Raw genomic sequence first — 18,225 nt, 5'->3', positions numbered from 1 at the left:
TAAAGCCCCAGCTCCTGGAATCATGAAGTTATGCAAGAATTTCCACTTTCGTTTTCTGAGTAAATTCCTAGTCTTCATGGTTTCAGACAGTTTGAAAAGGGGACCCCTGAATACTCACACTGGAAGTCAAATAAAAACAATACACAGTCTATTACTTTGGGATTATTTTTAATCTTGATGTTTCTCCCTCTCCCTTTATTTTATTTTTTATTTTGTTTTTGGGAAGGGGAGGAGATCTGCCTCCTGATTTTTAAAAACTTCTGGTCAGCAACACTGCAAGCCTTGCTGAGGTTAAGGGTCCGTGTGGGATCTCTGGTTCAGCACCACTCTTCCAGAGCTGATGTCTCTGTGGGTATGTCTACACTGCAGTATAAGCCCAGGTTTTGAACTCAGGCTCCTCAAGCCTAAACTCCCTTCTGCCTACAGACAAATCATGCAAACTCAGGGCTCAGACCCTAGGTCCCAGAAATCCACAGAGTGGAGAGTCGAAGCCTGAGTCATGCCAGGACCTGGTATTTAAGCCATACTGCTTTGCAATGTAGATACAATCCCACTGGACTCATGCTCTGGGAGTCCTCCAAAAGTATCCCACAATCTCATGGGCTGACATACATTGTCCTCTGGATGGTGTATGTTTGGTGGACGGTCAAGTATTCCCACATTCCCCCATGGACAAAGCGCTAGAGTGGCCACATTTCAGCAGGATGCGAGGACCCTGAACTCAGGCCACATAATGCAGCATAGATGCTGGCCCGCTAAGTTGAGACCCAGGGGTCAACAGTTCCTAACTTGGGTTACAAATGAATATAGATGCTCAAGCCATAGGCTAACAAATCGAGGGTCTGCTAACTCAAGTTCTACTAACTCTGGGCTTACAGTTGCACTGTAGACATACCCTGTAACATTGCTAACTCAGCAGTTTTCTAGCTAGTTGGGCTGATGTCAAGGCACAAGCTTTTGTATAGTCACTGGCTCATCATCTAACCTCTGGTTCAGTTTTTGGAATTGATAAAAATGTAACTGAAGTAACCTGATTCTGCACATTCCTTGATCACATGAAACTTCTGTTGGTAACGGTGGGAGGGTTTGACATGAGAGGAAAATAGTCTCAGGCTCAAAATTATCCAACTTGGATTTCAAGTGTGCACTCCTTCTTTCAGTTGATAAAACATTGCATGGTTATATAGTTGCAGTTTCTTATCTTTCTGCAATTATGACTTGTAAAAATAAAAAAAAAATTAACTTGTCAAACCGAATAACAGTTTTATTCAGAATATTTGTATATAATGGTTTAGTTTAGTTACTGATATCTGCTGATGAGTGGTGTGCATCTAATTACAAGTCAATTTTGATTTAAGTTTTAATTAAACAAGGCATATGTAAACTCAGCTCCCATTGGGAGACTGTCCCAAGGCCAGTAGTTCTTTTAGTCTTGGAATCCACAGAAGAGGTGCTCACCCCTAGGTCTCTCTCACACATGTCCAGAGGGCTGGATGTGACCCTTAGTGATGTGAGTGAAAGTTCTTTGCACATAGAGCAGAATATTGCAGTCAAAATCTAATGAGCAGTTCTGAGAGAATAATTTTGCCCTTAGTTGGCTTCCAGCACAAATATCCAGTAGTGTGATTTTATATGTGAGACTGACATAATGTGTCTAATTGCATGTTTGAATTTTTGCTCTAAATTCTTCATCATCATCATGACAAATCCTAAAGGAACATATCCTCCATGCAGATCAAATGCCATCTGGATTGATTTGTAGCTAGGTCCTTAATGTGGTCTGCCTGTCTATTTGAGTCATGTCTATCACTGGCATCACTGAAGCTTTTGGCAGCTGTGATTCACTGGCCACATTGCAGCATTCCTTGGTAAACATGCTTCCTGATTCATTGGTCATCCATTCTAATTACTCGTTCATAAGCCGAAGTTTTTAGTAAAAAAGGGAAGCATCAGAGAAGGGGGTTGGCTTATGAACGGGTATAGAGAGGAAGAGAGGTAGGATGCAGCCCCTCCCCCCAACAGAGGGGCAAGGACAGGCAGCGGAGCCAGAAAGGAAGAGGCAGGGCCAGAATCTCTCCTCTTTTGGCCATGCTGCTCCCCACCAACCTCTGAAGCAGCTGCAGCTCCGGGGCTGGCATCAATGCACTGCTCATCAGCCTTCCTCAGTGTCCGTGTTTCAGTGTCATACAATAGAGTTGGTATAACAATGGTGAGCTTGGGGCTCAAAACACGGCAGCAGTTGCTGTTATACAAGTGTCCACATCCTCCAGTAGTGTCTATGATACTGAGCATTTTTTGACAATTGCCACCTGCTTGATGTCCCATATGGACAGGTTAAATCTGAAGCAGGAGGCTGCTTGATGACAATGGCCAGGCATAGGGTTTGCTATTCCACTGGTCAAAAAATAAGTAATTTGACCAGTTAATTGTGGATCATATATTTTCAGATAATGTCAAATATTTAAAGCGCTAATTTATTAGAACAATAACACAAATTTCTGCTTGTCTAATCATTTTAGTTTGTGAGCTCTTCAAGGCAAGGACTGCGTCTTTTATCTCGTTTTAATGTGCTTTGTAAACCACTATGTATGCTGGTGTCCTGGTATACAAATAAAGACATATATACACACACGTTTATACTAGAAAATTGCAGCCAATCAAAATGTTCAACTGTCACTTCACCTTTTTCCCAGCAGGTGGCATTAGCATGTAATAAAATGAATGATCAAGACGTTTAAATAGGGTTGCTAACAGACGGCACCATGATGCAATCAAAAAGGTAGGCTACCACCTACATGAGAGTCTTCTTGCTGGCATATCTGACAATATTTGACCATCTGAGGTTGGTAGCCAAACTTTGATAGGACATGATGCTTAAAAGGAATTCACATGGTTTTGTTTTTTTTTTTTAAAATGGTGATTGTACTTTAAGTCATTGTCTTCAATTTCCACATAGGGTCAGACCACAGCTCAACTGTGATTTAACCCTTTAAGTCCAAGTACATGGCAGTACAACATTTACCTGAGACACTTATGATACTCATAAAAATAATATAGATAACTCCATTATTCTCCATATAAATGGTTCCTTAAAGGATCATTAACACTCCATGAGAGGGCTTGACAGCAGACACCATTTGACATATGTAACCAATGCACCATTGTTAATCTTCTAGTGACAGATTGTTTTTATCGATATGAGCATCCATATGGTGAAAAAAATTGTATTCCCTTTGGAAGTATACAGCTTATGAAATTAAATTATTGGGGTGAAGCAGGTGAGCAGCTCAACTTCATTTGAGTAAGAGCCACAACCATACATTGAATGATAACATTTGGCTGTTGAGCTTCAAATGGAAAATTTGGAAGATGGGAGGCATGTTAACTGTTGCTCATCATTGGTTGGACATGTAACTGATTACACGGGGTACTGAAGTATTACCATTGAAACACCACTTGCAAAATGAAAGAATGCAAAACAATTTCAGCAGAGTCACCAGTTCCTAGTATTGGCCTCAGTTAATGCTCTTTCCCAGTTCCTAGCACAGGAGAAAAGAGGAGAGAAAAGGGGTAGCCAAAGTCCCCAGCATAAGTGATAATGATCAGAGATGATCATCAAGGTGGCATCTATTCTTCCCTTCCTCAATATTTAGGTAAGTTCTAGTTTGCTATGTGCAACATTTTCTATGAAATAGTTCTTTGAAGAGTGTTTAAGTTTCTTGACAAGATGCTCCTCACACTTCAGGGGTTTGATGAGGCAAAAAATAGGGAACGAATATGGCATATTAACACATTTGATAGTTGCAATACATATACTCTAGTCATTTAGGGTACTTCAGCATTAAAGTTGAGTATTCTTTTCTGTATGCTCTCTTTATAGAATGGGAAACATAACAATCCATAAGGATCTTTCTCAATTCCGGGGGAACACTAGCCAGCTGGGGCAGAGGGTTGTATTTGTGTAGGGTAATAGTCCTATACATTTACTTTCATGAGCTTTTGAGAATGTAGAGCAGGGGTGGGCGAACTATGGCCTGGGGGCCACATCCGGCCCTCCAGACGTTTTAATTTGGCCCTTGAGCTCCTGCTGGGGAGCAGAGTCTGGGGTTTACCTGGCTCTGGCGCTCCAGGTAGGGAATGGGGTTCGGGGCTTGCCCTGCTCTCTGCAGCTCCTGGAAGCAGCGGCATGTTCCTCCTCCAGCTCCTATGCACAGGGGCAGCCAGGGGGCTCCACACGCTGCCTCTGCCCCAAGTGCCACCCCCGGAGCTCCAATTGGCCGAGAACTGCAGGCAATGGGAGCTACAGGGGCGGTGCCTGAGGACAGGGTAGTGCACAGAGCTGCCTGCTTGCGCCTCCGCATAGGAGCTGCGAGGGGGGACCTCCTGCTGCTGCTGCTTGAGGTAAGCGCTGCCTGGACCCTGCTCCCCTGCCCCAGCCCTGATCTCTTCTGCCCCCTCCCCCCATCCTCTGAACCCCTTGGTCCCAGATCAGAGCATCCACCTGCACTCCAGCCCCACTCTGGAGCCCTTACCCCAACCCCCAATTACATAAGTATTCATGGCCCGCGATACAATTTCCATACCCAGATGCCCTCAGGCCAAAAAGTTTGCCCACCCCTGATGCAGAGCACTTCCATATGCTCATAGTCAAAAGTCACCTTTTTGTAGTTCACCTTTATTAAATAATATTGTTCTACTTTTTATATTAAGTGTACGTATTTCGAGTCTGTAACCTATTACATCTTGACAGAGACTTATTAACCTTGTTTACCTGACTAGTGCTAAAATATCAAATTAAATAAAAATTAACATAATTCCTAAATTGTACAGTGGTGTATCTTGTTCCATTCTGAAACACAATTGAAGGCAAAGACTGGTCTGTAGTTATGGTGGAAGCTTGGAATGCATCCTGTGCTTAAGGTCCTTTGTTTGACAATCACTTGGCAAATGTGTCAGATTCAAAAAGGTGTAGAAGAGCTTGTGAAGTCCCATACAATCTACATTTGGTTTGTTCTTCAAGCTCGTTACTGATATTGCATGAGTATAACTGAAAGCAGAATTTGGTGCATTATCTGGGGTATGATATTAATAAAAATCTCTTTGGATAACTCTCATGGTTTACTCCACACATGAGTTTTAATTCTTATGATGGAATCTCTTTTATCAGTTCCAGTTGACTGGTCCCTTTGTCATCCTGAGTCACAAGAGAATAAACTTTTGATAATATTGCTGTCATTTCCTCCATTTACCATGTCTATTTTTTCTAAATGGGAACTCCTCACTGATGGCCTTGTTGTCATGTTTTCAGGGGTAAATAATTGTAGATGTAATTATTTGTGCCAACAATTTAGTTGATTTAGGTGCCTAGATCTATGATTAGACCCACAGGTAGGGACTTAGACCTCCGGATGTCCTAAATTGAGCCTGTCAATAACTGTAGGTTAAAAATTGTGCCAACAATGACTTCTGCCCATAATTTGTGGAGCAAAAATGGAAGCCAGTTTCTAAAATCTGACTAAGATACAATGGTTGTGCTATTAACATTTCTGTTGGTTTAATTAGTATTCCACCCCTCCCCCAATATTCCTAATTTTAATGCAGAGAATAATTTTCAAACCAGTAGAATTTTTCAAAATGGAAGAACAGTAACTGTGATCAGTGTACTACTTTTCCGAAGAGATCTGTAAAAATGTTTTTAATTTCCCTTGTCATTGGCTAGACATTCTCAGTTATCTGTGTACAGATCTCATATTTGGTTTTCCCTTGATCTTCCATGTTAAAAGTTCCTCATGCATCCACTATATGGATAGTTTGAAGTTTTTCTACATGTGTAGCTCCAGTTTTAATAAGGAGTCTAGTTATTTCTTTTCTTTGAGCCATGTGGTTCATGTTTTACTTAATACACCACTACCCCGATATAACGCAACCCAATATAACACGAATTTGGATATAACATGTTAATGCAGTGCTTGGGGGTGGGGGGGCGTGGGCTGGGGCTGCACACTCCGGTGGATCAAAGCAAGTTCAATATAATGCGGTTTCAACTATAACTCAGTAAGATTTTTTGGCTCCCCAGGACAGCGTTTTATTGAGGTAGACGTGTACTTGTGGCAGGTATTTTAACTTTGCTTTATCCTCATGCACTAAAATGATTATTTCAGTTTTGTGGCTTGTTGCTTTTTCAGGAGGTGAATGGAGCAGCGGGGAAAACTTTTCTGTTGTCACACTGCCGGTGGATCTGATTTGCTTAGTAGAAAGCTGGAAAATTCAGGGCTAGCAGAATGTCATATTATAGGAACATTAGAGTTTCTAGATTAACACTGAGGTCCTTGCCAATTCCATATTTATTTAACATAACATTTCCTTTTTCAAATAACCAATCTGGGATTACAGTTGGTACATTCTACAGGTGCTATGCGGAGGTGACCAGATATTTAACGGCCTGGCAGCCAACTAGACATCGAGCCATTGATCCCTTCCCGTTGAGCCCGTCGATCAAGCCAGCTTTCTAGCCACTTTATAGTCCATTCATCCAATCCATACATTTTTAACTTGCAAGAATAGTGTGGGAGACCATATCAAAAGCTTGGCTAAAGTCAAGATATATTGCATCCACTGGTTTCCCCATACCCACAGAGTCAGTTTTCTCATCATAGAAGGCAATCAGGTTGGTCAGGCATGACTTGCCCTTGGTGAATCCATGTTTACTGTTCCTGATCATACTTACTCCTCCAGTTGTTGAGTATGCATTCCTGCCCTTCCCACTTGTACACAAGGTCCTGCTGAAGGTCGGAAGAGATGGCACATCAGTGATCTCAATAGCACCAGTGTGGCTGTGTCAACGCTGGCTCACTACCTTTCTAGATCTGTTGGTGGACACACTTATAATTCTGCCCTTTATCCCAGACTTGATCACTCAGGACCACAGTCACCTCCAGCATCCCAATCTGGAGTCTCTCCACTTCACAGCATGGAAACTCTGTGACTAAATCCTTTGGAACTCTCATGCTCAAACTCCGTTGGGGGGGGTGTGTCTCCTTGGCAGCAGGAAACCATCCACTAGAGCCACTTATTTGGCAAGTAGAAGGGATTCCTGCTTTGGTCACTACGAAAGGGCCCTCAGCCTTTCCAGACATCAATTCGCTTCATCTACTTACTACACTTGAAACAGCAAGGCCTGTTGGTGTCAGTAAAGGTGCATCTGGCCAACATGTTGGCTTTCCATCCCAGTTTAGCTGGTCGGTCAGTTTTGGCTAACTCCATGGTTGGTTGCTTCTTCGAAGGATTAGATTGAGTGTACCACCAAGTAAGGCAGACAATCCCCCCATGGGATCTCAACCTGGTGCTCTCAAGGCTGATGGGCCCTCCTTTTGAGCCCCTAGCAACATGCTCTCGCCTCTACTTTTCCTGGAAAGTAGTGTTTTTGGTGGCTATAACTTCAGCCAGGAGGGTGTCTGAGCTTAAGGCCTTGAATTCTGAGCCCTCCCCCCCCCCATACCATTTTTATAAGGACAAGGTACAGTTGTGTCCACATCCAGCTTTTCTCTGAAAGGCAGATTTGCAATTTCACGCGAACCAGGACATATTCCTTCCAGTGTTCTTCCCTAAACCACATGCTAGCAACTGGGAATGAATGCTCCACTCCCTGGATGTCAGTGTTGGCTTTTTACGTTGAACAGACAAAGCTGTTTTGGGAATTAATTCAACTCTTTGTTGCAATTGCAGAGCTAATAAAGGGGCTCCCGGTGTTGTCCCAAAAAATCTCCTCATGCATCACAGCCTGTATTAGAGCATGCTATGACCTGGCAAAGATACCTGCTTCCACGCTGACGGCACACTTCACAAGGGCACAGGCATCCTCAGCGGCATTCCTGGCACAAGTCGCCATCCATGATATATGCAGGGGAGACACATGGGTGTTGATTCATACATTTACATCACACAAAGCCATTATGCGGCAGGCCAGAGATGATGCAGCATTTGGTAGAGCGGTGTTGTGGTCAGTGACCCACTGAACTCTGACCCCTCCTTCTAGGAGACATTTGGGAATCAATCAGAGCCCCGGACCCTTTAAAGCGCCATCAGAACCCTACTGCTACCGTGCTATATGCGAACCCATGTTATATCGGGTCATGTTATAGCAGGGCAGAGGTGTACTAACATTTTGTTGCACGGTACCACAGTACTTGTAATGGATACAGCTCCAAATCTGTGAATGCTCACTATTTTCTTTATTTCATGTTTCTCTTTTTTCCCTTATTACAATTTACATTAATTAAAAGTTGTAAACAAAAGAGCACTACTTGCCTGTAGCACACAAATTGGAGCTGGCATTCTAAACTTTACAGGTATGCTGCTGAATTTCCTTGCCAGCATCTATTTAGGCTAATTTATAGGAGGAGCAGTAGTGATACCTATAGTTAAGTTTGGGTCTAACATTTTCCATTTTAACCTATTTTCAGTTGTGTAACCTTCACTGAAATTATTCAGTGCTTGGTCTCTGCCTCAAATTGTTGTTTCAAGTTTTGAGCAGATCTGTTGCAACTGTGTCTGAGAATGGGACTGGTGAAAAATAGGTCATTGTGCTTGTGTTTAAACATATTTCCTACCATATTTTTGAACCATTCTAGCATCTGGGAGGATTTGGGAGGAGGGGGGTTGTGTAAAGTTGAAACTTGTCAAGGATCTAGTTATAACATCAAAGTAGTAACTTTTGCTATCCCGGTGAAATTCTGTTCAGATTAGAGTGAGTTATATGCAGCAGGAAAATCACCATTTGTACATGCTCCATAGAATTAATTTTCTGAGTATTCCAGCTGCACTCAGAGTGGTCCCGGGCCCCACTGATGTGATCATGTAAGTAAAAACTTTAGCATAATGTAGACACACAAGGTGGTAGAATTAAAGTTGTGCAAGGCAGCTTTCCTTGGCATTTCTTAACTTTTAAGTTCTTGACTTTGCAACATTCTTTTAACAGTTTTTTATTTTTTTATTTTTATTTTTTTATGGAAGCTGATAAAAGTATAATCACATGCTGCCATTTTGTCATTCAGGCTGGGGCATAGAACACAAAGATTGATAGTGGAGAGCAACAACGCTGGCTTTTCAAAAGGCTTTCAAATAATGTGACTATACGTATAGGCATTCTTTAAAAGCCTTTCGAAGAGTAATTTTCCCCTGGAGGTGCACTAGTGAGCAACAATGTACTATACCAAAAATGGGACAGCATCTGTAAAAAAAATTTTAAATGTTGCTGTTTTTTTCTTACCCACTTTATTCTTGAAATACAAACAAACAGAACAAAAAAACCCTAATGCTTATACTTATTTTATTTTATTTGCTTGAGATGTATTTTATTTTCAGGGTGTGTATTTGACTTGAGATGTGGATGATTGTAACTGGCTACATATGTATTGGGCTATTATCAAATGTTAGTTTAAAGAATCCTAAAGAATAAATGAACAGCATCCTGGATTTAGTTACTGGTTTAGTTTTGTCTGGCTGGTTCTGTATTTTTTAGCCCTTTCAGTATTCCAGTGGCTGAGTTGTTGAATGTCTCTAGGTTTTCCTATAGCTGGGCAGTCCCTTCTCATCCCTCTCTCCCCTCCCCAAATGTGTTGTGGGTTAAATACATCAGTAAAGTTCATATTAGGTATAGCGTTCTCTGGGGATGTTGTATGTGATTCACTTGTATCTAAGGAAGGTATGTTTTTGAAGCCTAAAAAGACAGTGCCTCCACCCTTTCTTATTTGTAGCAGGAATTACTTTATTGCCTTGAGACTAGAGCTGGTCAAAACTGGCATTTCTGCTTCACAGGAGATTCTGACCTTTCAGCATTTGTTTTCAACTGAGTCAGACCAAAACCAAAAAAAGTCTAAATTTCTCATTTCCTGTGAAACAAAATGTACATAAATAATGCATTTTGAGTTGGACAGAATTCTCCATTTTGAAAGGTTTTATTTCGATTTTGACTTTGTTTCTTTATTGTAATATAATATAAAATAAATTTCTTAGTGAAAAGTTGTTTCAAAAGCAAAAAAATGAAAACATTGCCTTCTGATAAGGTTGAAACAGTTGTATACAGTACAGCTGTAACCGTGTTAGTCCCAGGATATTAGAGAGACATGGTGGGTGACCAATAAAAGATATTACCTCACCCACTTTGTCTCTCTATGGTTGAAACAGAATATTTCAACCTTATCAGAATGCCTTGTTCGTTTTTTTTCTAAATGGAATTTAATTAAAATCAACTTGGAAAGTTGATTTCAGTGAAATGGCATTTTCTCACAAAATGTTGCATTGGAAAATTTAAAACCAGAAGTCAGAATTCCTGGAATTCTCTGTTCACATGTGGAATCTGCATGCCCAGAAATTCAGGTAGTGGCATGTTACCAAACCAAAGAAGCTGCCAAAATGCTAACTAAACAGGGTTGATTTTTTTCTTTCAGAACTTTTTTCTTAGGAATTAATTTCTTCTTTTTTTTTTCTTTTTAAGAAACAGTGTATTTTTGTGTAAAGTTTAATTTTTGAAATTTTCTTAATATTTTTCTAATGGGAAAAAAAGAAAACAAAACCAGCTTTTTTTCAAAACTGGAAACTTTTTAAACCCTCTCCCCCCCTTCCTTTCTCATAATATTTTAAGCCAGGCTTATGTTTTTTTTGGATTCTGGAGGTTGGCAGTACTGTTCCTGCCATTTTTCCAACTCCTTTCATACACATGCCCAGCACTTTAAATATTCCATCTTCTCTCTTCTCAGTTGTCATGGCATAGGAGTTTGGAGTGGATGGGCGAGACAAGAGTGTAACACACTAGATCGTGGGCCTTACAGAAAGCTGAGGAAAAGATTGCTAATTGAACAATTTTGCACTGAATTTGAGATTTGGCCATCAGTGTTCCCATTTTTTTTAGAAAATATCTTCCTCCCAACCCACATTCCTGCCCTTCCCCCCAAGTTTGCTGGTTTAGACTGAGTAGCCTTGGTGAAACAGTGATGCATGTAACCTAACAGGCGAGCAGGTTCTTTCACAGTATTCTTTTCAGCACAAATTCTGACCTAGTTATACTCACATGGGGCCTTTTTAAACATGACTAATTAAAATTTACTTTTTTTTTTTTTTTAAAGGAACGCACTACGTGAAAAACCTTGAGTCAAAATGATCGCTACCTAGACATCTGCAGCTACAGGAACTATTAGCAAGTAGATACTGCATTATTTTGCTCTTCACAAGTATTTATTTGAAAATTAACAATATTTTTGCAGTCATACCTGTTTAATTCTGAAATGGTGCTTGATAAACTGTGCTTGATAAACATTATCATTTTAATATTTAAACAGAGGGGAGAAAACATTAATGATTAATTTTAATAAATGAATTGATAACATCATTTTAGTGCTATATAATATATGACGTGTCTTTTTCTGTGTTGCAGAATGTTAAGTTTCAACTTCTTTCAAGACATCGCTGCTTATTTTAATCTTAATTTTACTCTTTCTTACTGTTTAAACCCAGTTAAATCCACTCAAGTCATTGGAGCTATTCCCAGGTTTATATCTGTATAACTGAGATTAAATTTTTTCTCTGTATCAATTACTATTTCTCAGATCAGATCTGAGAAGACATATTTTGTGGAAGAGAGTAAGAAATATCTTTAAGTACATAAATACCAACAGGACCACCTCTGAAATGTCCACAAATGCTCATTTTGCAAAGATGTGCTTTTTTCACTTGGCTAGTAAACATTAAATATATTTTGAAAGGTTAAGCTTTAATAAATCTCAGTGCAGACAAACAATACCAACATATTAAAAGGATTTGCTTTATTTTTATCATTACTTCATGACATTTTCAAGGAGTGAGATATGAGGGGTTATTAGAGAACATATGACATTTAGATGAGTAGGAATAAGAGAATTAGGAAACTGCCTCATTGAACAATAAGCAAGAATATGTAACAGTTTGTCAGAAAAACCTTTTCAGTTATCTTTATTGGATCCTGGTAATATGTTTAGACTTATTTTTCGTGCAATTATATTTTTTTTCTTTCTGAAATGTGATCTGTGTGCTGTGATAATTATCTTAAGTGGCAGCATCGGTATGTCTTTACCTCATCTTAAAGTTTCTAATTTTCAAAAACTTGAAGAATTTGTAGAATTAGCCCATGGATGAATTTGGCCAAATAGCTGTAGTTCAAATGTCCTGTAATCCAAACTGTGAAAAATGGGTGATCTAAGAAAATATGATAAAGTTTTATACTCAAACATAAACTCTAGATACAGTGGAAACTTTTGTGTCAGATGTCAAAATATGCATACTGCATTTTTAGTATTAAAGTTGTTCAACACACCTTGTTTCGCAAAGGGAATTCCTCTAGTGGTAAACTTCTATATAGGCTTGAAAAATCAGATTAACTTTGGAAATATGTCTTGGCTTATTTATACAGCAATTTTAATGACGGCTATATAAAGAGACTGGGCCAGATTCTCAGCTGTTGTAAATCGGCATAGCCTACTGCAGTTAGTGAAGTTCTGCTGATTTACCCTAGTTTGTCGAACCAGTTTCATGTCTATGAAATGTAACTGAAGCTGTATAATCTGCTCCCAGTGAGGTACTTCCTTTTTTTAGAATAAAACATTAAGTTCTCCTAATTCCACGCCTGGACTTTTTAGTTAGGCTCCATCAACAAGTCAGATGTCCTGTATTGAGGGAACTGCTGCCACCATCATCACACTTCATAGTTAGGCCTTGCCCAGTGAACCTGACATCAGGGTGAAATTCTGCTCCACTGAATTCAGTGGCATTGGGTAATTCCACTTAATTCAGAAGAGGGAATGAACAGCCTCTTGGATATAGTTAACTCCACTCGTATCTCAGTGTAAGTTAGGCAATATCTGACCTGTATTGCTCTTAGCAGAACTTTGACAGTTGCTTTTGCAATTGAGAATGGAATTGCATTTTTAGGCTTGCCTATCAACATTTAAGACGATATGGCCACACTTTACACTGCTTTGCACCTTATGGACCTGATTCCCCATTGCATTACTTCAGGTTTAGATTGATGTAACTCCAATGGCTAGAACGAGCCTAAAACTGGAGTAATTAATTCATTTGTGAATCAGGCCCAGAGCTGTTATTACATTTATGCAAAGTGGATGTAAACACTAATATCCTGCTTATATAGGGTTTATATCCCTTTTTCATTCATTTTGCACAAGAGTAAATGACTACACACAAAGTGTGAGGCAGTGCGTAATCAAGCCTGCTATTCCTCAGCCTTAGGGCCAGATCTAACAGAGCTAGGGCAATTTGCACCAGCTACGCTGAGCTTATCATGAGTTTTTATATAAGCTATTCTGTTTAATATGCAGAATATGACAGTTCATTTTAAGAAGCAATACAAATTCAACCTGCAACTATATAGATTAATTTATTGATGTAGATTTAGTTATTTTACCATTTATCTGTATACTTTATCTTGGATCAGATGAAATTGTTTATAATTGGAGAAACAAAATAAGAAAGATGAAATATCATGGGCATCCTTCTCCTTCTGAAAGTGGAGGAGGAATCCAGGGAACCTGTGAAATAATTTAGGCCTTAATCTTGTGAGTTACAATGTCTGTAGGTCTCGGGATAGGAACAAGGATCTGCCACTACACTGGGGTGGGCAAACTTTTTGGCCTGAAGGCCACATCTGGGTGGGGAAACTGCATGCAGGGCCATGAATGTAGGGCTGGGGCAGGTGGTTGGGGTGCGGGAGGGAGTGTGGGGTGTGGGAGTGGGGGGTGCAGTGTGCAGGAAGGGGCTCAGGGCAAGAGCAAGGGGTGCAGGAGGAGTGTGGGATGTATGAGGGGCTCAGGGCTGGGGGTACGGAGTGTGGGAGGGGGCTCAGGGCAGGGGGTTGGGGTACAGGGACGAGGATGGAGTATGGGGGGCTCGTGGCAGCGGGTTGGGAGCTAATGGCAGGGGTTTGGGATGCAGGAGGGGTGCGGGGTGTGATGAGAGCTCAGGGCAGGGGGTTGGGGGCTCGGCAGGGGGTTGTGTTGCAGGAGGGGTGTGGCAGGGGGCTCAAGGGATTGGCATGCAGGAGGGGTTCAGGCAGCGTGATCAGGGCAAGGGGTTGGAATGCAGGAGGGGTGAGGCAGGGGGTTGGAGGAGGAGTTCAGGGTGTGGGGTCCCGCAGTGCTACCGCCCCCGAAGTTCCCATTGGTTGTGGTTCCCCATCCCTGGCCAATGGGAGCTGCGGTGGCAGTGCCTGCAGGCGAGGGCAGTGCGCGGAGCCCTCTGCTGGCACTCCCTCCCCCCACCTTTCCTTGGGGCCGCAGGGCCCTGGTGCCAGACGCTTCCAGGAGCAGCCAGGGCAGGCAGGCAGCCTGCCTTAGCCCCGTGGCGCCACAAGGGTGCCAGTCCCACAGGCTAGATCCAAAGCCCTGATGGGCTGGATCCGGCCTGCGGGCCGTAGTTTGCCCATCCCTGCTCTACACTGTAACTTGTAGGGTATGCACGTGGGTGTGTTTGTGTGTGACTTTTTATCAAAATATATCTAAAGAAATATTGATGACTGTGTATAATGTGAAATATAAATGTACTATTAGACGTGTAGGACCCTTCCAAATTCATGGTCCATTTTGGTCAATTTCACAGTTGTAGGATTTTAAAAATCATAAATTTCATGATTTCAGCTATTTAAATCTGAAATTTCATGATGTTATAACTGTAAGGGTTCTGACCCCAGAAGGAGTTGTGGGGAGGTTGCAAGGTTATTATAGAGGGTTGTGGTACTGTTACTCTTACTTCTGCGCTGCTGCTGGTGACTGCTCTGCCTTCAGATCTGGACAGCTGGAGAAAAGTAGCTGCTGGCCAGGAGCCCAGCTCTGAAGGTAGAGCCACCACCAGTAGTTGCACAGAAGTAAAGATGCACGGTATGGTATTACCACCATTATTTCTGCACTGCTGCCTGCAGAGCTGAGCCCTCAGTCTGCAGCCGCCACTCTCCAGTTGCCCAGTTAAGGCAGCAGCACAGAACTAAGAGTGGAATTGTACGGTATTGCCACCCTTACTTCTGTGCTGCTGCTGGCAGAGTGCTGATTTCAGAGCTAGGCACCCAGCCAACAGCCACGACTCTCCTGCCGCCCAGACCTGAAGGCAGCACAGAAGCAACTCCCCTAAAATAACCTTGTGATCCCCTTGCAACTCCCTTTTGGTTTAGAATCCATTTGCTGGTCTCCTCCGTGAAATCTGTATAGTATAGGTTAAAACACTCATGAGCGACGCAGTTATACTGACTGAACTCCCAATGTAGAGAGCAATGTATTGATGGGAGGGCTTCTAGCTACTGCCTCTCAGGGAGATGGAATATCTATACCCAATGGGAGAAGCTCTCCCGTGCTGTGAATGTAGACAAGCACTCAGTACAATAGAACCTAGAGTTATGGACACCTCAGGAATGGAAGTTGTCTGTAACTGAACATAACGCAGCTCTGATTCCAGCAGTTAACACTCCGGGCCAGGTTCCGAAGGCAGGTAGGCAGCTTCCTTGCAGGGTGGAAGGGGGGATGGTGGTGAAAACAGTGCAACCCCAAGGGTGGGCAGGAGAACAGTACCACCCCACCGGTCTGTGGAGAGGAGATGAAAACAACACTCATGGCTTACCCACGAAAGCTCATGCTCCAAAACGTCTGTTAGTCTATAAGGTGCCACAGGATTCTTTGCTGCTTTTACAGATCCAGACTAACACGGCTACCCTCTGATACTAGGATCTAATGCTGTTCCTGCGCTGTCTGCCTTGGATTGGCAGCAGGGGCTCACAGCTTTGCCTGCAAAACTCAGCATCTTCAATTCCTAGTTGTAAGTGGGTGCCCTGGGGTAACCCAGATGTGCCTACCTTTAAGATGCGGTATAGGACCCGTACAGTTTTTGATGTCTCTGCTGCTGCCTGATTGGTTACTTTTCACCTGGTGTCCAGTTGACTGGTCAGTCCGTAATTCTGGTGTTCCTATCTTTGAGGTTCTGCTATATTATGAGATCAACTGCTTTTCACGATAAAAGGGCCTTGAAGGGAAATCAAACTTTGATTTAAGCCCTTTTTTGTTGCTCCTTTAAAATTATAATAAGATGGATTGAGATTTCAGATGAGATGCCATCTTCTATTGCCGTATTCGCCAACCTTTCCCATAACCACCTTCACACTTTCTGGCATGTAATTCTTACACATGAAATGTCTTCTGCATTCTATTCTGTCATTTTTCAAATCCTCCCTTAAGACCCATTTTTACTATGATGCTCACAGTAAATTGCCAGTGGATAAAGACCAGGCATGTGACCAGTAAGGATTACTAATAACGTTAATATCTTTTTTTAACCAAAACAATTTTTTCTTTGGTTAAAGACAAGGTGGGTGAGGTAATATCTTTTATTGGACCAACTTAAGTTGGTGAGACTTTCAAGCTTCTCTCGCTCTATCTCGCCAACAGACTTGGTTCAGTAAAAAATATTACTTCACGCACCTTGTTGCTCTAATATTCTGGGACTGACACAGTTACAAGTACGCTGCATATGTTTCTCTTACTAACAAGAACTTTTTATTCTTTCTGGTTACTTTTGCCCTTATTTTCAGTTTCCCACTCCCTCCATTTCTGTTATGCCTACTTGATGCATCGTGTTTTAAATTATATTGCCTGCTGCAATGAGTTTGCTGACGCAGTACAAATAAGTCGTCATAATTATACCAGGTTTTATAGGGCACTGTTGTTTTCACTGATTTTTTTTTTGAACAGTAGGATGAAACGTTAAGGGAAGAAAATAACTTATCTTCTCTCATCTGAAACTGATATCTCAGCTGCCAACGCTTCTGTTGATTCACTTACATTCTCTTGTTCCTTCAAAAAAAATTTAGACAGCTCCCACTGAGAGGATGACTGTACATGTAGGCTAAGCATGAAGTCCTTTATTATAAATGAAAAAGAAATCAGCCAATGCCCCTAAGCAGAACCATCTCCCTTCTAAAATTCAGGGTAAGAGCTTTTTAAATATTGGAAGAATCAGCTTTCATTTACACCAGTGTAAATCTGCAGTAGGTCCATTAATTTCAGCAGAATTGGCCTGTTTGTCTGTAGATTGTGTCTGTGTGTTCACACAGGAATACAGGATTCAAATTTAAAGGGAATAATGGTACCCTTTTTTATTTTTACTCCCTGAGCAATGTTGAGCATAGGAAATAGTAAGGAGTAGTTAGGACAATGAATAGACTAAAAAAGTGAGTCTGCCATAGGTACTCAGAGTGTAAGTAGGGCAACTGTACAGCTTTGTAATATTAAAACAGCTGTCTTTTTTTCTGGTATGTCAAACACACTAACTTTTCATTAATACGTTATTTATTATTGTATTGTTCCCTAAAACACAAGTAATGAATGAAGTATGTATATACATACTTAGAACATGAATAGCACTGGCCATGTTAATTCTTGTCAGTTGGCATTTGGACCAATCACCAACTTAGAGATACTTGTGTCTTCCTTTTAATTAGCCATATGCAAAGTGTACAAAGTGCAAAATTTTCAAGAAAGAAATATCAGAGGAGGTATTTTTCTAGTTGCCTATAAAATATTTGCATTTTGAGGTAATTGCATCCAGTGTGGATGAAAAAAAATTACTAAACTTTAAATGTTTTAAGATTCCCTTTCTGACTACTTGTTTCTCTACCTGACTGCCTGCAGAGTTTGATATGTGAGCTACAAAAATATTTTTTTTAGTGAAACCAGCGGCCATATTATTTTCTAACTTGGGTGTAAATCTGGAGTAACTCCACTAGTCAATGAAGTTACGTCAGTATAAGTGGAAGGAGAATTGAGGCCCAGGAATTTATGTGTTTCAGATCTAAGCGTCCGATTTTCCTGGTTACAGCTAAAGAGAGGAGGGAGTACAAAGGAGCTGTTTAGGCCTCCGCAAACCTGAGGCCAGTTCTGTATAGTCCCAGTCCCTGGCATAGTTTAGAGCAGCCTTAGCCTCTTTAAGCTGTAACTTAATGCTCTAAATTACAATAGCTGCAAATGGCTCCCCATGGCTGATCCAGCAGCTCAGGATAGCTAGAGTATAGGGCACTCAATCTGTGCCCTACGCTTGTGTCCTGCAGCAGAAGCTCATAGCATGATAACAAAGAGAGTCACTGTAATGGCACCATAGTGTCCAGTCCCCGTTCTGCCACCCCAGCAGAGGGAGGAGGACCTA

The 18,225-nt window shown here is 41.4% G+C and overlaps 1 protein-coding gene across 12 annotated transcripts in view; it reads left to right on the top strand.

Moving 5' to 3' along the window:
- The window catches only part of LRRC7 (leucine rich repeat containing 7), a 369,343-nt gene that overhangs the window by 74,538 nt on the left and 276,580 nt on the right, over positions 1–18,225 (top strand). For 4 of the 12 annotated variants that reach the window (XM_030571824.1, XM_030571822.1, XM_030571826.1 and 1 more), the window contains exon 2: positions 11,124–11,198. The exons of 7 other annotated variants lie outside the window; for them this stretch is intronic. In XM_030571824.1, the coding sequence (XP_030427684.1) occupies position 11,198 (1 nt within the window). In that variant the 5' untranslated portion in view covers positions 11,124–11,197. Of the gene's footprint in view, positions 1–11,123; positions 11,229–18,225 lie in introns of all 12 variants that reach the window. One more of the 12 variants, XM_030571825.1, reaches the window with a different exon arrangement.

The sequence above is a fragment of the Gopherus evgoodei genome, chromosome 8 (assembly GCF_007399415.2).
Source record: "Gopherus evgoodei ecotype Sinaloan lineage chromosome 8, rGopEvg1_v1.p, whole genome shotgun sequence".
NCBI lineage: Eukaryota > Metazoa > Chordata > Testudines > Testudinidae > Gopherus > Gopherus evgoodei.
The sequence above is the reverse complement of the archived record's forward strand: the minus strand, read 5'-3'. Positions and strand labels throughout refer to the sequence as shown.